The following is a 24,663-nucleotide window of genomic DNA, read 5'->3' as shown; positions in this document are numbered from 1 at the left end:
TCTGCATGGCTAAACCAAGTGACAGAGGACCCACCCACAAAGGAAGCCTGGTCTGGTAAGAAATGGAAGGTTCTCACAGATAAAATACTTTTCCTCACCAAGAAAACAGCTATTACTTTCAACTTTGGATGCCCTTTAAAAATGAGATTATCAAGGGAAAAAAGTGAAAGTGAAATTACACAAAACATTTAATTTATATATTAGAAATGTATCCAAAGGCAGCATAAAGAAAGATGAAGTGACAGTAAAATGAGATAAATCTTTTCTCTCATCTTAGCACATGTTATTAGGAAAAATAAGAACTTTAAAAGTACATGTTCTTTTTTCTGTTTAAATATTGTTTCTTAGCATGTCTTGTTTCATTTTTTACCCACTCAATCCTTTAAAAAAGATGTTCGAGTCAGCCTGTATGCAGTGCAGCCTCACAGGACTCCTGCCCACCTGCAAGACAGGGAGATTTCCCAGCCAGAGAAGTGGAACGGAGGAGTCAGGGCCCCAGGCTGCAGACAGTCACGATGCCTCCCCAGCTCAGGATGCTGACTGCCTTCTCTAACAAATGAGAATAAGGAGGGCCTAGAATTTCTGTTACCTTTTCCCTTTATTAACACAATGTCTATTTAACCTAACATGTTTTAATTCAATGCATTTAAAGTGTTTGCAGTTGAACAAGTCTAAGGGGATGCAATTGATTATTTGAAATTTTTTTCAGGGTTCTTGGTTGGCTGTTGGTTAAGCTTCCAACTTTGGCTCAGGTCATGATCTCATGGACCCTGAGTTCAAGCCCACGATGGGCTCTGCATGAACAGCTCAGAGCCTGGAGCACGTTTTGGATTTTGCGTCTCCCCCTCTCTCTGCAACCCCCACCCCCATGCTTGGTCTCTCTCTCTCTCTCAAAAAATAAATAAACATGATCCCCTATGACCCAGCAATAGCACTGCTAGAGATTTACCCAAGGGATACAGAAGTGTGGATGCATAGGGGCACATGTACCCCAATGTTCATAGCGGCACTTTCTACAATAGCCAAATCATGGAAAGAGCCTAAATGTCCATCAACTGATGAATGGATCAATATGTGGTTTATATATACAATGCAATACTACATGGAAATGAGAAAGAATGAAATATGGCCATTTGTAGGAAAGTGGATCGACCTCGAGGGTGTTATGCTAAGCGAAATAAGTCAGGCAGAGAAGGACAGATACCATATGTTTGCACTCATAAGAGGAACAGGAGAAACTGAACAGAGGACCATGGGGAGGGGAAGGGGGAAAAATAGTTGGGAAGAGGGAGGGAGGCAAACCATGAGAGATTCTTGAATACTGAGAACAAACTGAGGGCTGATGGGGGTGGGGAAGTGGAGAAGGGGGATGATGGGCATGGGCACTTGGGATGAGCACTAGGTAATATATGGAAACCAACTTGACAATAAACTGTACAAGAAAAATAAATAAACATTAAAATTTTTTTCAAATGATTTTTCATTTTGAAGTTTACTACCAGGATTATCAAATTTGACAAGTTACAAATTCAACAAAAATTTCATAGAGAGCCATTCAATAGGCATCCAAAGTCCAAACTGACCATTCTTTCCCACAGGGATCCCAGAGGTGGTGTCCCGCAGAGCCTCTGAGAGAGACCCAACACAAAGCCCTCCAGTGCCTTGTGTGCAGGTCTTCACCCCTTGACATGTCTCCTTATGCTGGGACCCTCACAACAGAACCCCAGCATAAGGAGAAAAGCAGGAGATTCTTTTATAACTAGAGATTTGAGAGGGAAAAAAGCAGTTGCTGTGTAGTGAAAAGTACTGAAGGAGCAGTGTGTTAAACATGCAGTCACAGAACTAGGGTGGGTAGGACAACTCTCCCCTTGCACACTGGAATCCTTAAATATTGGCCTCGGGTTCATACAAGAAACTATTATCTTCCCAAATCTCCTCATGCTCATTATTTCCAACACTGCAAAATGGAAAGCTTGTTTGTATTCTGACCTCTAAAGACTTCCTATAAAGATTCATTTGAACCAATGGAAGTTCTCAGAAGTGTGCAGCCAAAACCAACCTTGCATTGTACCACCAAACTCTGAGCTTCAACAACTATTCATACTCTAAGGCCATTCCCTTCTGTGCCCCTGCTCCACTCCAAACATTTTAATTTGAGCACTTATTTTTGATACTAGATGGAAGTTTACACATAGATTCAAAATATCTACACTACTTTACCCCAAACTTCTCCTGGCTAATCTAATCTCTCTCCCCTAGGGAGGACATATGATTTCCAAAGCTATGGAGCTGAAAGAAATCTCAAAATATTTTCAGTGTCTTCCATTTCTCCCATCCCCACCCACACTCTCCTGGGCCTAGTTAAATTTCTTTTATTAATAAAGACCGCCTCCCTACAAGGCTTTCCTTGTTAGCTTTTGGAGTTCCCTCTGGGCTACAGAAAAGAATCTAACTAATGTTGGTCAGGTAAACAGGCTCTTGAGCACTTTATGCCGATAAGAAAGTAGGCAAAAGGGCCAGCTATGAGGGTGAAGCGGTTTTTTCTATCAAATGCATTCAGTGAGTTCCACAATACTTTCAAGTAAACACAGATGAAAAATCCAATGATGAAGTAATAGACCCTGAGCTCCTGACCCTTGTTCACACTGGATTTTGCCAACATCCTTGAAATCCACTCGCAGATCTCAGAAAAAGAATAGAAGACTTTGTCTTTTGCATTGATCCACCTAGGCCTCTTCAGAACTAAAACTGGACTCAGAGATTCCTTTCTCCCTAACAAACCAGTGGAGTATTTATTTGCTCATTCCTCATATGTCTCTGAATTCATCTTAATTTTAAGATCTCTCAATTGGGGGGCACTTGGGTGGCTCAGTTGGTTGAGCATCCAATTCTGGTTCAGGTCACGATCTCACAGTTCGTGAGTTCAAGCCCCACGTTGGTCTCTGTGCTGACAGTTCAGAGCCTGGAGCTTGCTTGGATTCTATGTCTCCCTCTCTCACTGCCCATCCCCCAAGTTCACTCACTCTCTCTCTCAAAAATAAATAAGCATTAAAATTTTTTAAAAAATCTCTCAGCTGGACATGTGGTTCTTCACAGTCTGCTGCCAGGGCTCTTCCGTCTTTTTCCTGCCAGACAGTGGAGGAGGAAGAGGGGTGGGACAGAACAACCCCATAGGCAGCTACAGAGATGGTGGCCACTGGCCAGCAGAAGTTCCAGAAGTGGTGAAGGCTCCCCACAAACTTGCTTTGGCCTTTGGGTCCCTTCAGCCTGTGACCCACACACTGCTGTCTCCTGTGAAAGCAGCCGGAGTCACTGAAAAGGAAAACTGTCATATCTACTAAATGGAATTGAGTGGAATTCATTCACAGGTCACATCCCTACTTAGCATCAATCAAACTAGAATGATCTAACATCCTCACTGTGACACTAGACACTGTTTCACTATGATTATCATTTTGAGGAAACCACACAATGCCCTATGATTACTGTTATAACAACTGCATGTAGTGAGCACTTACCATGTACCAGGCTCTTTGCTAAGTGTTTTATAGTCATTAACTCATTTAAACATCCCAACAGTGGCTGTTCCAATATTGCTACATAAGACTGGCTTAGGGGGTGGTGTCTGATTGGAAAGCGGTGGGGAAATGGCTTATAATAAAGTTCAATGGCATAGGGATTTTTTACACAAAATTGAAGAAATGCCAATAGTCTCTATCAAGTCAGAGAGGTGTTGCCTCCCCAGTTGTCCCTCATAGATACTGAGGCTTTCAACAGTTGGAGAACTTGCTTAAAGCCATATAACTAATACATGCCCACACCACAGCCCAAGTCTGTTTGTCTCTAAGCTGTAAATGTATAGATGCTCAGTCATACTCAGAGGAAGTAAACAAAATTTATAGCCTTTATTTGAAAAAGTTGTTGTTGTTATTGTTTTCAAGACTAAGGTCAGAAAAGAACGTGAATGTGGTTTTGTTAAGTGTTTTATTTATTTTTGAGACAGAGAGGCAGAGCATAAGTGGGGAGAGGCAGCAAGTGGGAGACACAGAATCTGAAGCAGGCTCCAGGCTCTGAGCTGTCAGCACAGAGCCCGACACGGGGCTCAAACCCATGAACATGAGATCATGACCTGAGCCAAAGTTGGAAGCTCAACTGACTGAGCCACCCAGGCACCCCATGAATGTTTTTTTAAAAGAAGTGAAATGAGGTGAGTATTACTGATTAATTTATAGAGAGACTTTTATGGAGAATAATAGAGGCAGGGTGAAAAAGAGGTCTCATTTGAAATCAAAATGTCCATCTCACAAGGCCCTTATGAAAAAGGCCTAGAAGAAGATATTCCAGGGAAAAGAGTTTGTGACACAGGGGGAATGCCCACAGTTATCTGAGAAGGTAGATAGGACAGCATGAGGTCAGCCAGACCTGAATTCAAATCCTGGCTCTCACTTTCCAATTCTGGGATATGGATGAGGTACTCAGCCTCTCTGAGCCTCAACTTCATCACCTTTAAAAATAAGCAAAATCCAGGGCACCTGGGTGGCTCAGCCAGTTAAGTGTCCAACCTTGGCTCAGGTCATGATCTTATAGTTCATGGGTTCAAGCCCTGTGTCAGGCTCTGTGCTGAACAACTTGGAGCCTGGAGCCTGCTTCAGATGCTGTGACTCCCTCTCTCTCTGCCCCTCCCCCGTTTGCTTGCTCTTTGTTTCTGTCTCTCTCTCTTTCAAAAATAAATAAACATTAAAAAAATTAAAAATAAGCAAAATCCTTCTTAAAGGATTATTATGGGAATTAACAGGAGAATTCATTCATTTACCAATGATTTGTTAAACCATATACACCAGGCCCTAGACCTCTCAGTGAAATAATGTATGTAAATAGCTTTCCTCTGTACCTAGCACACCAATAAATACTCAATAGGTGGTAGCTATTATTATTGTATATCTCCATCTGAAAAGAAAATTAATGTAGACAAATATAGTAATATTGTATTATATTCCATGGCTCATTACTACATAGACTTGGGTCAAATACATTCCAAAAAGGCCAAGCATAATGAAGTAAAATGAAAGCATACATTCTGAATACAAAATAGGGTGGATACTGTCTACATCCAACCAGGATGAGGGAATAAAGAGGGAAAAAGGAAAAAAGGAACTTGGCTGCTTCCTCAATACTCTTCGCCCTCCCCACATGCAGATGCCAGGGCCACCACCATCACCAACACTTCTCATCTGTTCTATCGTCTGCCAGGATGATGGAGGAGCTGGGTAGAGGGCCAAGTCTGTCTGTGCTGGCTGCTTTGGCAGCTCCAGTGGGAGGGGGAAGAAAGAGGAATGTGGTGAGATGTACACGGGACCTGTCCTAGCAAACATACCTCATCAGGTTGGTTCAGGTCCTTCAAGTGCAGATCTTGAATGAGGTACTCCACGATGCATACATTATTGTTCTGAGCTGCAAAGTGTAGGGCATTCATTCCATCCTGAAGAGAGCCAAGGTGGGGGACATAATTACACAATGATCTTAAGAGTTCCACAACCCACACTGCTCCAGTGAGGACTATTCGCAGGTGTGACCCACATACCTACCTGATTCTTGGCTCTCTGGTCGGCTCCAGCTCTAACCAGCATGAGCATGATCTCAAGACTTCCAGACCAGGCTGCAAGGTGAATTACTGTCAAGCCATGCTTTCCCAAGAAAAGAAAAGAAAAGTATTTATCACTTTGCATATTTCAGTCAAAAAGACCAAATTAACACTAAACTGTTGAAAATGAATAAATAGGGAGAAAATTTAATATTTCATAAATATGATATTTCAATTCTATGGGGAAATGGAATACATTTTAAATGGTGTAGGGACAAGTGGTTCTCCACAGGGAAGAAAATAAAATTAAATCCTATGTCAAATTATACACATAAAAAAGCATTCAAAAAGTACATATATTAGAAGAAAATCTAGACTGTAAGACACAGTGTCTTGATCTACAAGTTACAAAAGAAACACTCATGATAAAGTCAATAAACAGATTTTTTTAATGTATCAATAAAGGTAAGTGGTTACTTTCTGTAAGACATGAAGCCTCTTATAAATCAACAAGAAGAAGGCAATTAAACCAATTGAAAAAGTGTACCCAAAAAAGGTGTTCTCTTAAGGCATTAGTGGAAATGAACCATTATGGTTTCAGCAATTCAGTAACATCTACTGAAATTGTTTTTAACTTTTTTTAGCATTTATTTATTTTGGAGAGACAGAGCACAAGCGGGGTGGGGAGGGCACAGAGAGAGACAGGGAGACACAGAATCCAAAGCAGGCTTCAGGCTCTGAGATGTCAGCACAGAGCCTGATGTGGGGCTCAAACCTACAAACTGCAAGACCATCACCTGAGCCAAAGTTGGACACTCAACAGACTCAGCCAACCAGGTGCCCCATCTACTGAAATTTTAAATTCAATGAGCAATTCCACTACTGGGAATCTATCCCTTGAAAATGGGTTTTAAAACATAAATAAAGACATTAAAAAAAAAAAGAAAATGGGTTTTAGGACATAATGTTATGTAAACAAGGATATTAACTGTAACCCTTAAAAATGAGAGCAAGGTAAATGTCGGTCAATACAGGAACACTGAACACATTAGAGAATACTTACACTGTATCATGCAGCCATTAAAAATAATGAGTTACTGGGGCACCTGGGTGGCTCAGTGGGTTAAGTGTGTGGCTCTCGATTGCAGCTCAGGTCACAATCTCAATTTCGTGAGACTGAGCCCTGCATTGGGCTCTGTGTCAACAGTGTGAAGCCTGCTTGGTATCTTCTCTCTTTCTCTCTCTCTCTCTCTCTCTCACATACACACAAATAAATAAATAAACATTAAAAAGGGGGGTACATAGGCAGATAGATCCTTGATACCTATATGGATATGATTATGAGCATGAGGAAAAGTACAGAAATAAACACACATACTCTGCATTGTTATATGTGGTCACTGCAGAAGGGATAGGCACACAAAAAAGAAAAAACAGAAAAGACTGAAGTTATCAAAAGAATCCTATTATATATACCTTAGTTGAAATATTTTATCTATATTAAATTATATAGGTGCACATGTGCATGAAATAGACTACCAGAGACTTGATCAGGACCTACTGACTTTTAGGGATGCTATCGGCCGTTAGACTCCAATACTGAATGTGCAGGAGAAAAGTGTGAAAGGAAATAATACCTAAAAGTTCCAAAATGAGTCAAAGATCCCACTAAAAAGGAAAAACTATAGACCGATTTCCCTGATGAACATAGATGCAAAAATCCCCAACAAGATATTAGCCAACCAGATCCAACAATACATTAAAAATATTATTCACTATGATGAACTGGGGTTTATACCTGGGATGCAGGGCTGGTTCAATATCCGTAAAACAATCAGTGTGATTCATCACATCAATAAAAGAAAGAACAAGAACCATATGATCCTCTCAATAGATGCAGAGAAAACATTTGACAAAATACAGCATCTTTTCTAGATAAAAAAGAAAGTAGGGATAGAAGGATCATACACCTCAAGACCATAAAAGCCATATATGAAAGACCCAAAGCTAATATCATCTTCAATGGGGAAAAACTGAGAGCTTTTCCCATAAGGTCAGGAACAAGACAAAGATGCCCACTCTCACCACTGTTATTCAACATAGTATTGGAAGTCTTAGTCTCAGCAATCAGACAACACAAAGAAATAAAAGGCATCCAAATCAGCCAGGAGGAGGTCAAACTTTCACTCTTTGCAGAAATACCTAACAGTAAACACTGGCTGTCTCAGTCGGATAAAGGGTTAGTATCCAAAATTTGTAAAGAACTTATCAAACTCAACATCCCCCCCGAAAAAGATCCAGTGAAGAAATCGGCAAAAGGCATGAATAGGTATGTCTTCCAAGAAGACATCCAAATGGTTAAGAGACACATGAAAAGATGCTCAACATCATTCATCATCAGGGAAATATAAATCAAAACTGCAATGAGATACCACTTTATTCCTATCAGAATGGCTAAAATGAACAACTCAGGAAACAACAGATGTTGGTGAGGATGTGGAAAAAGAGGAACACTCTTTGCACTTCTGGTGGCAATGTAAACTGGTGTAGGTACTCTAGTAAACAGTATGGAGTTTCCTCGAAAAATTAAAAACAGAGATACCCTATCACCCGGCAATTGCACTACTAGGTATTTATCCAAAGGATATATAAATACTGATTCGAAAGGGCACGTGCACCCTGATGTTCATTTATAGCAGCACTATCAGTGATAGTCAAATTATGGAAAGAGCCCAAAGGTCCATCAACTGATGAATGTATAAAGATATGGTGTGTGTGTGTGTGTGTATATACATACAGACACAGATACACACACACACACACACAAAACATGTGTATATCCTGGAATATTACACAGCAATCAAAAAGAATGAAATCTTGCCATTTGCAACATAGTGGATGGAATTAGAATGCATTATGCTAAGCAAAATAAATCATAAAAAGAGAAATATCAGATGATTTCACTCATGTTGAATTTAAGAAACACAACAGACGAACACAGGGGAAAAGAAGGAAAAGTAAGATAAAAATAGAGAGGGAAGCACACCATAAGAACATCTCTAACTACAGAGAACAAAATGAGGGTTGCTGGAGGGGTGGTGGGTGAGGTGATGAGCTTAAGTGGGTGATGGGCATTAAGGAGGGCACTTGTTGGAATGAGTGCTAGGTGTTGCAGGTAAGTGATGAATGACTAAATTCTATTCCTGAAACCATTATTACACTATATGTTAACTAACTTGGATTTATGTAAAATTAAAAAATTAAAACATTAAAAATAAATAAATACATGGGAAAAAATAAAAATAAAAGTTCCATTTAAACCCCCCCCCCCGAAAATTAAAAATTGGCTGTCCCAGGAAGGTAGAATTTGAGGGTGCTGAGGTAGGAAAACTGGGACCTGCATTCTAGGCCCCAAGTTTGAGAAGTAATATAGAGCAAACAATATGAGCACAATATGTAAAATCAGGAGAAATTGACCTCCAATTCTGGCTCTTGTACTTTCAAGTGCTGTGATCTAGCTAATGCTCACTTTCAGATTCCTTATTTGTAAGTTCATGTGTCTTCTTTTCTGTTTCCTTTTATTCCTGGCAAAAAAAAAAAATTATCCATTACTCTGTTAAAGTGCCTTCCAAAAATAAGCCTTCTCAGCACATCTTATTTGCATCTCCTAATTGGCTGTGTTTGTAACCCAGGAATCCAGTTTGCTAGATGTATACAATATGACTAAATACATAAGAAATGGGGGTCAATGGGGGCACTTCCATTTCTAAAGAGCATAAGCCTTTTGGCATTTATTTTGGCTGCCCCAGAAATTACATTAATGTATTCTCCACAGGTGAAGTGGAGAAGTGAAAAAGGAAGTCCCAGATTATTGAAATGTAACTCTAAATTAGTGGTTCTCCTAGACAGGAACATGCAGAAGAATGAAACGAGCACTTTCTTACACCATACACAAAAATAAACTCAAAATGGCTGAAGGACCTGAATGTGAGACAGGAAACCATCAAAATCCTTGAGGAGAAAGTAGGAAACAGCCTACTTGACCTCAACCGCAGCAATTTCCTACTGGACACATCCCCAAAGGCAAGGGAAATGAAAGCAAAAATGAACTATTGGGACCTTATCAAGATAAAAAGTTTCTGCACTGCAAAGGAAACAATCAAGAAAACTAATAGGCCACCAACAGAATGGGAAAAGATAGTCACAAATGACATATCAGATAAAGGGCTAGTATTCAAAATCTACAAGGAACTCACTAAACTCCACACCCCAAAAATGAATAACCCAATGAAGACAGGCAGAAGACATGAACAGACACTTCTCCAAAGAGGACATCCAGATGGCCTACAGGCACATGAAATGATGCTCAGCATCACTCATCATCAGGGAAATAGATCAAAACCACACTGAGATACCACCTCACACCAGTCAGAGTGGCTAAAATGAACAAGTCAAGAGACTACAGATGCTGGCAAGGATGTGGAGAGACGGGCACCCTCCTACACTGTTGGTGGGAATGTAAACTGGTGCAGCCGCTCTGGAAAACAGTGTGGAGCTTCCTCAAAAAACTATCCATAGAACTCCCCTATGACCCAGCAATAGCACTGCTAGGGATATACCCAAGGGATACAGAAATGCTGACACATAGGGGAACATGGACCCCAATTCATAGCAGCACTTTCAACAATAGCCAACTCATGGAAAGAGCCTAAATGTCCATCATCTGATAAATGGATAAAGAAGATGTGATATATATACACAATGGAGTACTACATGGCAATGAGAAAGAATGAAATCTGGCCATTTGAAGCAAAGTGGATGGACCTCGAGGGTGTCATGCTATCGAAATAAGTCAGGCGGAGAAGGACAGATACCATATGTTTGCACTCATAGGTCTAACAGGAGAAATCTAATGAAGGACCATGGGAGGAGGGGAAGGGGGAAAGAGAGTTGGGAAGAGAGAGGGACGCAAAACCTGAGAGACTATTGAATACTGAAAACGAACTGAGGGTTGAAGGGAAAGGGGGAGGGGGGAAAAGAGGTGGTGGTGATAGAGGAGGGCACTTGTGGGGAAGAGCACTGGGTGTTGTATGGAAACCAATTTGACAATAAACTATTAAAAAAAATTAGTGGTTATCAACTGGGGGTGGGGGACAATTTTTCCCCCAGGGGATATTTGGAGATGTCTGGAGATACCTTTGACTGCCATGGCTGAGAGGAGATACTGGCATTTAGTAGGTAGAAGCCAGAGGTACTGCAATACATCCTATAATCCCAGACAGTCCCCCACAACAAAAAACCACCTGGCCAAAATGTCAAAGTGCCACTGTTGATAAGCCTTGCTTTAAATTTGCTTGCTATAAAATTTACATTTCAGCTGTCACACTACCCTGTGAGTTAGTATATTTAAATATTTATAATTTCAGTACAAAGAAAATGCTTACCAATTTCTGCACTCTTTTTCCCAGGGAACAATGATGTACAATAACTAGAGGTTCTTCAAAAAATATGCCCTGAATACAATTCCATTCCTTAATTACCTTTTGCTACAAATCAATGCTCTATATTCATCAATACTAAATCCATTTTCATGTATGATCAAAAAAGAGGTCAGAAATATTTTTTATAGAAGAGAAATCACATTTTGATAGGGGCTCTTTTTTTCGTAAGAGGTCATGCCTAATTTCAAAGCAGGCAACACTCAAAGATTTCAAACACTGATCATAAAACCCAAAAGTCAGGAATTCAAACTGCCAGCAACAGGAACCTCTGTTGCTATAAATTCCAAGTGGGGTCACCATTCCTCAGAGGTAAAGAATCACTGCTCACAGATGTAAATTTCCCCATAGAAAAGTTCATAAAACTATGTCTTGTGATATGAAACTGACATGCCTAGGGCAGTCTGTGAGCATGTGTCATGGATTACACTCACACTTGTACAGAATGCTCTGTAAAGTGTAAACGGCCCATAGTCAGTGACAACCTGTCCTTATCCCCAGCCTGGTCATAAGTGAGAGGGTCATAACTTCCCCTGGGGAATACTTGCACAGGAGAAGCTTCCCGGAGATAAGAAGCTCTGAGAGCTGATGCCTGTCATTGTTCCCAATGCATCACCCCCACCTGGGAGTTTTCGTTCAGATCTGGAGCAAGATCCTCCGTTTATCTGGTGTGCCTGTTCCCAAGATTTGGGAATGCCACCCACATGGAATCCAATTTTGTTGACAGCGTCATAGTCAGAAGTCAGGGGAACATATGCCTTCTTCTCTCTGTTGGGTCTGGTCAGGGTGTTGATCTTGGCCATGTCAAGGTTGTAGAGCTTCTTCACAGCCTGTTTGGTCTGGTTCCTGCCGGCCTTGAATCCACAATGAACACAGTGTTGTCTTCTATTTCCTTCAGGGCTGACTCAGTAGTCAGGGGAACTAGACGATGGCACAGCGGTCAAGCTTGGGGCGGTCTTTCAAGGATATTTGTGTGGCCTTCAGAGATGCAGTGTCTTGGGCTGTCAGAAGGTAAGTGATGTGTGGAAATTCTTTTTTGTGTGTGTGACTGTAGAATGCTTTCCACATCACTTTTTTGGTTTTCAAAGGCCTATAGTTTGGGAAGGGGCAGGAGCTTCCTTCTTTGTCTTTAATGCCATTTTTGTGAAAGCAACAGTAGCTTTATTTACAATAGTCAAAAACTGGTAACAATTCCTTCAATGGGTGAAGGAATGAATAAACTGTGGTACATTCATATACTGGAATACTAGTCAGCAATAAAAAAGGAGGAACTATTGATACATACAACACGAATGAACCTCAGAAAGATTTTACTGAGTGAAAGAAGCCAGTGTCAGAATGTTATATACTTACACTACATGATATAATTTATATGAAATTCTCAAAAAGGCAAGATTATAGAGATGGAGAGGAGATCAGTGGTTGCCAGGGTAAGGGAAGGTTTGACAACAAAGAGGCAGCATGAGGAAATTTTCTGGGTGATGAAACTGTTCTATATTTTGATTATGGTAGTGATTACATGCATTAAAATTCATATAACTGTACACCAAAAAGAAAGTTAATTGTATAGTCCATTTAAAAATTAAAATAAAAATTTATTATATCAAAGTTTCAATGTCAAAATAAAAAGACACTTGACAATCAGTTCTATTACCAAATCATCTTCTGCAGGATAACTAACACTGCAAAATAATCAAAAACTCCTGGCCTAAACAACACATTCCTTAAGTACTATAACCATAATACAACTTATTACCCTCACTCAGTTGGAGTCCTTTCAATGCCAATTTTTAATACTTCCGCATTCTGATTCGGTGACATATCAGTCAACTTGGCCACCAACATCAGACTAATAAAATAGAGAAGGATGTGCCCCCACTGGTAAAACAAAGAGAAACTTTTATCATTTTCAAGTATAGACCATGTCTATGCCAACAAAACCAACAAGATGATGTGACTTCATTCATCTTCCAAAGATTTACCAAGCACATATTAAACCCAGGCCCTGTGAGAATAAAGTAAGGAAGTGCTGAGTTTACCCTCCGATGAGTCAATCTATATAGAAAAGGAATGGCTCCGTGAAAACCTTCTCAACAGTCGAAGAACCAACAGTGCATTTGATTAACTACGAACCAAAAACTATGATCCACTGGATTCTAAAAGCTGAGGCTATCATCTTTCTCTCCAACGGGAGATGATAAACATGATGCTGGGTATGTCCAGCCCAGGTGGTTTTCCTCATGCCATGGTAAAGTATTAAGTGAAGTTGGGGAAAGTTGGTAGAAAATCCTCAGGGTGGATTTTGATATCTAGGCAGACAAATAGTTAAGCTGACTTGTGGCTAACAGCATAGTCTCTGGAACCAAGTAAACCCAGGTTCAAATCCTGCCTCTCCACCTTCTGAGATGTAATTCTTTGGGCAAGATATTTAACCTCTCTGTGTCTTAAGCTCTTCGTATGAAAACTGTAGTATAGTAACACTTTTCTCACAAGGCTGGAGGCACTAAATATCAAAGTCCTAAGATTGGTGCCTAGCACATAATATCTATTTAATAAGCTTTGCTTAGCACAGTTCACAGAGCACAGTCAAGATTTAAAGTCTCTGAGGCTAGTTTCTGTCTTCCACATCCCAAATTATACTCTTGTCAACTTATCTTATTCTTAAAAATGCATATTACCGGCCATAACGTCAATATGGAAAAATAAGTAAAAACCTAAGTCCTATAGGTAATGGTTAAACAATTTAGTTACCAAATGCAAAGAGTATATAATGTGTATATTCTCTAAAGAGATCTTACCAAGGTGAAAACTGCATTTGGAAACATTCTGGTATATGTGAAGAAAAGATAACTGAAGTGACAAGATTTCCCCCAGACACTGGTCATGCCAACCCATTCTACCAAAAGAAGACGAACTTACCTTATCAGCAACATCTACCCTGGCCTTGTGATTAAGCAAGAAATCCACTGCGGATAAATGATTCGCCCCCACGGCAAAATGCAGGGCTGTGCGGTTCATCTGAGGAAATGTAATTTGCGTTTTCAGTCATGTGATTGTCATTTGTCCTCTTTATGATCCCTGTTTCCTAAACAGTCATAATTTTCTATTTGATGTTTATATTTGCATCACATAACTCATCATTGATTGTAACAATATAATGAATTTCAATAAAAAAGTAAAAGCTGTGGGGGGCCTGAGTGGCTTAGTTGGTTGAGCATTGGTTAAGTTCATGAACTCACAGTTTGTGTGTTCGAGACCTACATCGGGCTCTCTGCTGTCAGCACAGAGCCTGCTTCAGATCTTCTGTCCCCCTCTCTCTGTGCCCCTTTCCCACTCTCAAAAATAATACATTTTTTTAAAAAAACCAAAGCATTTTTCCCCATATGCAATTATTAATAACAGTAATTTTTTCTGGTTAGAATATATTGATAACGCAAAACAAAAATTTTCCTAGATGTTCAATCCATATATAGTCTTTCATCTGAAATTTTTTGAACTGTAAATTTTATGGAAAAAATAAACTGCTTCAGAATAAAAGAAAGAAAAGATTGAATGAATGAATGATACAGACACAGAAAAAGAAAGCTATGACTATCTTTTGTTTCAAAGGAAAGCCAACAAGGCACTCCTGGGATTTCCATAGATAGTTCATTGTGTTTCCAATGGATATTTTGCCTGCATGTAAAACACATATCTTATTTCCCATAATCTAGATGCTGTTTCTGCATCCGAAGAAGGTGCCTGTGCATGCAGATACTCCTTTGTTTCAAATAAATACTTTATAGCAAAAATTAAATATCTGGTATCTTTGGTAGCTAAACTGATGATAAACTAAGTTTGACAAAACATGACTTACTGTGACACTGTCTGCAACCTAGAGCTGCATTCTAGTATGTCAAGCCAAGAAAGCATCCAAGATAATGCAATAAAACCACTTCCACATATTTTTTCATCTCTATCATCACAGATTTTAAGCAACTCTACAAGTAACCATGTCAACACTTTGCTGTAAACGGGACTACGAGAGATGTCGTTAGAAAGTATATATGAGGCACCTGGGTGGCTCAGTCAGTTAAGTGTCTGACTCTTGCTTTTGGCTCAGGTCATGATCTTGCAATTTGTGAGATTGAGCCCCGCATCAGGCTCTGTGCTGACAGTGCAGAGTGTGCTTGGGAGTCTCTCTCTCATTCTCCCTCTGCCCCTTCCCTACTTGCACGCATGTGCATGTATACACTCTCTCACTCTCAAAATAAATAAACTTAAAAAAAAGTGTAATACAATTCATCAGGAGTTCATGATAATTTGCTATACTGACTTTAAGTTAAAACGCCTTAGTTTGTGCCCTAAATGATGCTTCATTTAGCATTAAATCTCTCTAAATACTTTAATATAAAAATGTGGTTTAAAATATCAGGAAAAAATTTTTAATTATTATAAAAGTACATTAGAGAATATATTCCTTGTTACTTGGAAAATGACTATTGCTTTACTTATTCAACAATTTATGTAGATATTACTTTCAAAGGCCCTTACTTCTTTTCTTTTCACTCCCTTCCCTTCCTTCCTTCCTGATTCTTTCCTTTTTCTTTTTTCTGTTTTTGTTTGGTTCCTAAAATTGTTATGCTGCAAAACTTTGCTATTTCTCTACTCTTTCTAGGATGTCTATGGATAATAAATACTAAAAACAACCATAACACGTCAGACATACACATGCACACGATATACACAGACATATGAATTTCCATATACACACAAACATATACCTCTCACATACACACATGCACAACCGGTAAACATCCTGACACTGCATATGATGCATGACTTCAATTCTGATGACCTCATTGCCTGGGATAGATTCAGGTTTTGTGGGACCTAAAGTCTGCACTCTTCAGGGAACCCTCTTTAAAACCAGTCAGAGCAAAACTGATGGCAGTTAAAGTTTCTTACTTTTTCAGATTAAAAAAAAAAAAAACATGTAACCATGAGATTGCTAGAGTCCAGTCCCTTGGCGGAGGTCTGCACAAGCAAGGACCCTAGAGCTTATGCTTCATTTAGCATTTAATCCACCTCTGCTATGCCCTTGAACCAGCTGCACACATTGTCCTAAGCAATTAACACAGCCCCCACTTTGATAAAGCTTGCCTTCAAAATCTGTCAGGAAATCTCTACAAAACCAAGCAGTAGGGAACCCAGTATTTCTGGCAGTGGACTTCTCTCCTAAACCTAAGCACTTTAAGAACAACTAAGTAAGAGCCAGGTTTTAGAAAAGGCTCCAGGGCCTAACATGCAAATGCACTGTATTTCTAAAGCAATAAAATACAAGCCCATGCTGTCCCTTGGATTTAAATTTGCGGGACTGAACAACAAAGGATATCACTGGAGAGAAACCAATGATGAACTGTGTCGCAAAAGATGTTGTGCCTTTCCAGAATGTGTGAGGCCAGTGATACACAGGCTACAATCCAGGACTAAGTCCAGGCCCATAACCCTGACAGCTGGCTTTACTGCGCACCCACAGACTTTGCACAGCCACACACAAAGGCTCTGTGTATTTCCCCTCTGATAAGAGACATTAAAACACTCAGAACCTATTTCACAGCTTGATTCCACCTTTAGCTTAAACATTCTGGAATTACCAACAAAGGAGCTATTCCTCACCTCATCCACCACAACCATTTCAATTTTTATTATTATTTAAATTGGGCTGTGTAAACCCAAGCCACCCTTAGAGCAAGCAGTCACTTGTCATATCTGTGACTTGTACTCACATTGTTCACAGCATTAATGTTAACCTTCTTTTCAAACAGCTTCTCCATAAGATCCAAATTATTGCTTTTTGCAGCATTCTGAAAGCTTCTCTCATTTGGCAGTACTGAAAAAGCAAGCAAGCAAAGAATGACTGAAGGAATGTAAGGGGGATGAAAAAAAAAACAAACCTCAAGTAGCAAACCTGGTAACTTTAAAAACAGCCTTGAGCCTTTCATGTTCTGCTATTCTGGACCTGGGAATTTTGAATCAATATTTTGTAAAGTTGTATTACCGAGATTCCACTTTGTACTCACAAGGCAAGTATTTTCACACCCTTAAAAATAGTTCCTGGTCCCAAATAAAACATCATTCCCAAGGACCACCCTGAAGTCAGCAATGTAGCGTCTGCCTCTAAGAAGTCGGGGTGTGGCCACAGACTTTCTGCTTTTTTTATATAATATGTGTGTATAAGAGGAGACAGGCAGGAGCCCAAATGCTCCAGACAAGCTTACAGAGATAAAATTGTTGTCTGCAGAAGTCTGTGCACATGCCAGGCTAGCAGAAACAAATCCTTAAAATGCAGCGCATCACATAAATGCACACAAAGGCTAAAAGGAATGAACGTGTTTTGTTTTCATTTATATCAAAAGAGATAAAAAGAGATTCACACCTACTGTAACCTTACATATCACACACATAATACACATTCCGGTGGCAGGTTTTATTAAGTAGCCTAGGGAAGATTTCAGAATTAAGTTTTTTAATGCTCTCTCATTGTTTCTTTTTTTTTTAACATTTATTTTTGAGAAAGAGAAAAAGAGAATGAGTAGGGGAGGGGCAGAGAGAAGGGGACAGAGGATCCAAAGCCGGCTCCGCACTGAGGGCAGCGAGCCCTATGTGTGGCTCAATCGACTGAATCACCCACGCACCCAGTTTTTTTTTTAAATGCAGGGGGGGGCCGCCTGGGTGGCTCAGTCGGTTAAGCCTCCGACTTCGGCTCAGGTCAGATCTCACGTTCGTTCGTGGGTTCGAGCCCCGTGTCAGGCTCTGTGCAGACAGCTAGCTCAGAGCCTGGAGCCTGCCTCAGATTCTGTGTCTCCTTCTCTCTCTGCCCCTCCCCCTCTCATGCTCTGTCTCTCTCTGTATCAAAAATAAATAAAACATTAAAAAAAAAGTTTAAAAAAAAATGCAGGGGAACTGGAGGGCTCTCAGGGGACAACCCCAATACTGGGGAATAAAGTCAGAATTAGAATGATCTGAAATCAGCAACAAAAGATCTATTAAAAAAAAAAGACCTCTGGAGGAGATTTTGTGGATGTGTTGTCAAGTAGTTTCATAATAATAATGACAACAATAAAATCTGACATAGAATTAAAAACTTTTTTTAATATTTATTTATTTTTGAGAGAGAGGGACAAAGAACAAGCGGGAGAGGGGCAGAGAAAGGAGACAGAATCGGAAGCAGGCTCCAGGCTCTAAGCTGTCAGCACAGAGCATGATGCGGGGCTCAAATTCACAAACCGTGAGATCATGACCTGAGCCAAAGTCAGATGCTCAGCTGACCGAGCCCCCCAGAAGCCCCTGCCAAAGACTCTTTAGAATGCTACCAAATCTAGTCAAAGACTAGGAGCATCTTTATGGGAGAAATGCACATTCATTCTTTCTATCACCTGGATCCCCCTCTTCCTTTCGACTCCTCCTGCTGTCGCCACTCTAAGTGGTTTCAACATCCACGCAGATGACAAATCCGATACCCTGGTCTCCTAGTTCCCTGACTCTGTCATTTACAATAATTTTTTCCCTCCACCTGATCTCAGTCACCCATATTCAGGGTCATACTCCTGACATTATCATTAAAAACCACATTACCTCTGACATCTTCAAGAATCCCATTGTCTGACCACTGCCTCATTTATCCAACTCACCTGCTCTACTTGTCCCAGTCCCCAAATTCTGCAACCTCATCAAGTCCTCCAATCCACTGTTCTCACCAGCTTTTCATATTATTCATCCCTTATGATCTTACTCCGGTCTTTACTCAGTTTAGATCCTCTAGCCCATCGCTGAAATCACTTCTACACAAACACCTTCACCTCCCTTGCCACTCTCTTTGCTCCTCAGACTGGCTGGCAGAATCCTAATTCTCAGATTAAACTCAATTGCTACCTGTTCGACTTCTGCGTCCGACTTTGGCTCAGGTCATGACCTCACAGTTCATGAGTTCAAGCTCCACATCAGGCTGTGTACTGGTAGCTCAGAGCCTGGAGCCTGCTTCAGATTCTGTGTCTCCTTTTCTTTCTGCCCATCCCCTGCTCGCACACTGTGTCTCTCTCTCAAAAATAAACAAACATTAAAAAAAAATTTTTAATTGGTCTATCCTGACTACACATGCTAACATACTACATGTGAATAACATACTCTTAAATTCCTACCCATTAATCCCACATGGGATCTGATCACAACAATCCTACTTCATTTCCCTAGTCTTCCATTCTTCAATTCCATGACTTTTTCTTTCTTTTCAAATATTTTATTCTACTAATTTGCCTCCTTTAGTATCCATGATCACCAATATCTAACTCTTAATTAACAATATAGCATAGAGAAAACATAAGCAATTGGATAATATACCCATATTTTCTCACCGCTGAGTCTACCAACCTACCTACCTACTTCACACCAACACTCTCTGCAGTCAATGAAGCACCCTGTGGCTACCCAAAGTCAACTGCTCCACTTGGGCTCTGGATCCCACCCTTCTTGTCTTTTCAATGATTTCACGTATCGATCTCACAGAAATTATCCTATGCTCCTCTGCATTCTCCAGTGGACCATTCCCCTCAACATATATAGAGATGCTATAATACCTACAATGAAAAACACATTCTCTTAATTTCACATCCTTTCCATCTGCCACTCCATTTCTTAATCTCCCACTGCCCCCCACCCCCGGTTTGTACGTGTTCTGTAATCGTCTCTTCTTCCTTACCTCGGTTTCATCTCACCTCCACGCTAAGCAGATCTCATTCCCATCACTTCACTGAACCTGCGCTGATCAGGGTCACTCCATCTTGCCCCAGACCAGTCATCGCTATTCTTTGTGTGCATTAAACTCTTGACAGACTTGTCTGAGGGCCACACTCTCCTTAGCATTCTTCTCCACACCTCTAATAGACTACCTCCTGCTTTCCAGTCACTTTAACTGGCTCTTCCTCCTCTGCTTGATCTCTAAATGTTGGAGGACTCTGGGGTTTTTACGAAATTAAGAACCTGATAGAGTAGACATTATCACTTCTTCCAGATGAGGAAAATGGGACTTAGAAAAGCTAAACCACTTGCTCATATCTTAAAGACAATAAATGATAGAACTATCCCATGCAGTCTGAATCCAAACACAAGCGTTCGATCACTGCAGGGGTCCAGGGTGTCAGCATGAAAGTGGGAGATTCAAACTGCGCACTCTGTCATATGCTTTAGCTAAAGTATTCTGTCAGTTAGATCAGACTTTTCTCAACTCTGACCTTGTTCCCACACAGCCCTGACCCTAGCTCCTTGCCCCTATGTATTAATCCAATGGGAATGTTTCAGTCCCTGGTCTTTTCCCTGTTGGGTATGTCCCAGGGCAAATCAAGACCTTGTGGTGTCTTGAAATATGACACATACATTCAATTCTGCCCCTGAAGTCAAGTATCTTGTCCCTTTTTTCCCATATTTATAAGAAAAATTAATTCTGAGGCAACTTCTAAGACAAATTGGATTCTTCTTATTCCTGGGGTGCCTGGGTGGCTCAGTCGGTTCAGTATCTGACTTCGGCTCAGGTCACAATCTTACAGTTTGTGGGTTCAAACCCTACATCGGGCTCTGTGCTGATAGTTTAGAGCCTGGAGCTGCTTCAGATTCTGTATCTCCCTCTCTCTCTCTGCTCCGCCCCATTCATAATCTGTCTTTCTCTGTCTCTCAAAAATAAATTTTAAAAAAGTTAAAAAAAATTTTTTTAAAGATTCTTCTTAATCCATTAAATCAATGGCTCTTAGTTCAGGTTTCACAATAAAATAACTAGATTCCTTAAAAACAAAACAAAAAAAAAACCAATATGAGATTCTTAAAGCTCAGCCGACTACATCAGAATCTCTAAGGCTCAAAATGTTTGCTGATTTGCCCACAATTTACTAATTAAGTAACCTTGTAATAATTCTGAATTTTTACATTCAAATGTAAAATGGATATTATAAAACCTAGCTTTAGTGGTATGAAGAAGCCAGTTTGTACAAACTTATAAGAACTGGCTGTATCCCTTCCCCATGAAAAAATTGTAGCTTGAAACTAGTCATGGTGAAAGTATTACACAAAGGAAACTGGAAAATACTTCAAATCAGAACTAGTGCCCCCAGAAAGCTGGTAATTAAACATTTACCTACACACCACTGTCTCCTCCTAGCTAGTAAGTGACAGAGTTGAAAAAATAATCAATACAAATCATAAACATATCAATTTTCAGCTTGGCTAAATAATATTTAGAGTACTTTGCTATATATGTCTTTTTATTATTTTTTTTGGAAATGGATAAGATCAAGGAAATGTTAAATGTTCAGCTCCAAGAAACATAGTACACAGAGTTGTATCATGCATTTAAATTTTTAGGCGTCAAAAACTCCAATGACTTCAGAACCTGAGTAAGTATGAAGCAAATGCCAAAAGAGGAGGAGATAATGCTGAGGTAGAAAAACAAGTCCCAGCTGCCTCCTGTATTTCATTCAGGTCTCTGCTCAAATGGTACTACTTCTGAAAAGTCATATCTGACTCTCCAAACCCCTTTCTCCTGTCATTCTCTGCCCTTGTGCCCTACTTCATTTTTTTCTTCGTATCACTTGATACTACTTGACATTGTAGTACATTTGTTACTTTCTCAGAATTTGTTTCCTTCACGAGAATACAATATCCATGATGAAGCTGAAATAACAACAGTGTCTAGTGCTAGTAGGTGTTCAATAAATATTTGCTAGATGGGTGGATGGAAGGCTTGGTAAGCCACCATCCACCTCCAGAACAATATTACCAAGAGGGATAGTATGCCCAGCATTATCAAAACTTCCAGTTTCTCATGCATACATATAAACCTCATATGAAAGAGGATAGCCCAAGAGAAATTAGAAAATATTTTGAAATGAATTAAAATAAAACAAAATATATCAAAATGTGTGCGATGCAGCTAAAGCAGTGCTAAGAGGGAATTTCATAGCATTAAATTATTAGAAAAGGTCTCAAATCAGTAATCTAAGTTTCTATCTTACAAAAGTAAAATCTTAAAAGCAAAAAACACCTAAGTCAAGCAGACAGAAGAAAAGTAGCAAAGGTAATGAAATTGAAAAAAGATAAATAGAGAAAATCAATGAAAACAAAAGCTGCTTCTTTGAATACATCAACGAAATCAATAAACCTCTAGCAAGACTGACCCACTAGAGAGAGGACACAGATTACCAATGTAAGGAATGAAAGAGAGCATAGCACTATAGTTGCCACAGACATTAAAGGAATGATAAGGGACTATTATAAACAATTCCATTCATATAAATGCAACAACTTAGATGAAATGTAATAATTTCTCAAAAACCATAAATCACCCAAAATCATTCAAGATCATATAGATAACCTGATACAAGAAGAGGAAAAACTTCCCAATTCATCTTATAAGATCAGCATTTCCTTGACTCTACAACCAAAGGCATTATTAGAATACAAAACTCTAAGCCAATGTCCCTCATCAACATAGATGCAAAACTCCCTAAACCAGCATTATCAAATCAAATCCAACGATACATAAAAACTTGTAGCACACCAAGTAAGGTTTATCCTGAGAATATAAGACTGTTTCATTATTTGAAAATCAAGCAATGTAATCTCCCATACAGGTGGTCTGAAGAAGAAAAACTACATGATCAATTGATGCAGAAAATGCATTTTAAAAAACTCACCATCCATTTATGATTAAAAACAAAACCCCAAAAATCCTCTCAGCAAACTGGGAATAGAAGGGAACTTCCTCAACCTGATAAAGAGCATTTACAAAAAACTGACAGCTAACATCCTACTTAATCATAAAAATGTCAATGCTTTCTTTGCCCAGGAACAAACAGAAATGTCAGTCTCTTTTAAACACGGTGCTGGAAGTGTTAGCCAGTACAAGAGAGCAGTAAAAGTAAATTAAAAGGCATACAGATTGGCAAGAAATCAAAATGTCTCCAGTCTAGTTGCAAACAATATTATTATCTGCATATAAAACCCAAAGAAATGTACAACGCAGCTCTAGAATAAGTGAGTTTAGCAAACTTGTAGGATTCAAAGTCAACACATAAAAATCAATCATATTTCTATATACTGGCATAAACAAATGGAAACCAAAATTTAAAAATAATACCAGTAGATTTTTAAAATTATAATTAAAATGATCAAAAATCAAAATACTTAAGTATAAATCCGACAAAAGTTCTGCAGTTTCATGGATTGGAAGGCTTAATACAGTAAAGATGTCAATTATCTGAAACTGAGTCATAGATTTAATACAATTAAGTCAAATGACAAAAAGATATTTTGTAGCTACAGACAAGATGATTCTAAAATCTATATGGATGGGAAAAAGAACTAGAATAATCAAAACAATTCTGAAAAAGAAGAATAAAGTTGGAGGAGTCACAGTACTTACTATAAGTGTGCAATAATCAATACAGCATGGTATTGACAGAGAAACACATAAATGGATGGAATAAAATACAGGGTCGAGAAATAAACTCTCACAAACATAGCCCAGGTTTAAAGTCTGACAAAGGTTTAAAGTCTGACAACGTGAAAGGATAATCATTTCAACAAATGGTACTCGAACAACTGTACATCCAAAATGAAAAAAACAAAAACAAAAACAAAACACGACCCTTGATGTAAAAATTCATTCCTTACACAAAAAATAACTCGAAACATATAGATGAAAACGTAAAGCAAAAAACTATAAAACTTTTAGGAAAATACACTAGAGAAAAACTTCTAAGATGGGGTCAGGCTACGTGGCCCCCACAGCAAAGATCACTGCTTTAAAATAACTTATCCTGTTACTAGTTTTATTGTCTATCAACCTTCCACCAAAACCAGAAGGTGGGCTGTCATGCTCCCACTTCAAGCTCACCTGAAATATATCTAGTAATGAGAAAGCTCGTGAAAATATTTCTATAAGGAATGGGCAGATGGACGAACTAAGTAAACATTACTAAGAAACTGGAGCTCTGTTAACAGCCTGGAAATCATTCTCAACTTTTGAAGATTCTTCAACAACGTGCCTCCGTTTATGCTGTAAGTTTATGCTCAAGGCACAGAAGACCCACCCCATGCTTTCAAAATCCAGGCACAGAAAGATTAAGTGATTAAAAGTCACACAATAAATCACTGCATGAGTCAGGATATAGGAGATAAGAGCGTAGGAAACTCTTTCCGTATTTGCACTAGGGCGTAATCATTTCTTTCAAAACAAATAAACAAACACTCTTCCTTAAATTGAAAGAGCAGCTTTCCTTCCATCCACAGTAGAGGCTTCACCTGAAATAAAAGTCTGAGCCAAAACCTGGGCGGGGGGGCTTGCCGAGCGGCCGGGGAGCCCACAGGGGCTGCGGTGGCGGACGGTGGGCGCCCGAGGCGTCCCGAGGCGCCGCCACCGCCCCGTTTGCAGCCCGCGCCGGGAACTCACGGATCTCGTGTCCTGCCGCCGCCTCCTCTCGGGGCCCCTCCTGCTTCGAGATCCGGGGTCGGCCCGCCGCGCCCCTCAGCTCTTCCCGGAGGCCCTTCGCGGCCGCG

General features: G+C 39.7%; 1 protein-coding gene across 1 annotated transcript in view; it reads right to left on the bottom strand.

Annotated features, from left to right (window-relative positions):
- Positions 1-24,663, bottom strand: part of ANKDD1B (ankyrin repeat and death domain containing 1B) — a 60,134-nt gene that overhangs the window by 32,191 nt on the left and 3,280 nt on the right. Inside the window, exons 2-6 of the mRNA XM_029941215.1 lie at positions 24,557-24,663; positions 16,848-16,951; positions 13,999-14,097; positions 5,586-5,684; positions 5,375-5,479 (exon numbers count right to left, since the gene is read on the bottom strand). Of these exons, the coding sequence (XP_029797075.1) occupies positions 5,375-5,479; positions 5,586-5,684; positions 13,999-14,097; positions 16,848-16,951; positions 24,557-24,663 (514 nt within the window). The remainder of the gene's footprint in view (positions 1-5,374; positions 5,480-5,585; positions 5,685-13,998; positions 14,098-16,847; positions 16,952-24,556) is intronic.

This window comes from Suricata suricatta, chromosome 6 (genome assembly GCF_006229205.1).
Source record: "Suricata suricatta isolate VVHF042 chromosome 6, meerkat_22Aug2017_6uvM2_HiC, whole genome shotgun sequence".
In the NCBI taxonomy this organism is placed as follows: Eukaryota; Metazoa; Chordata; class Mammalia; order Carnivora; family Herpestidae; genus Suricata; species Suricata suricatta.
The sequence above is the reverse complement of the archived record's forward strand: the minus strand, read 5'-3'. Positions and strand labels throughout refer to the sequence as shown.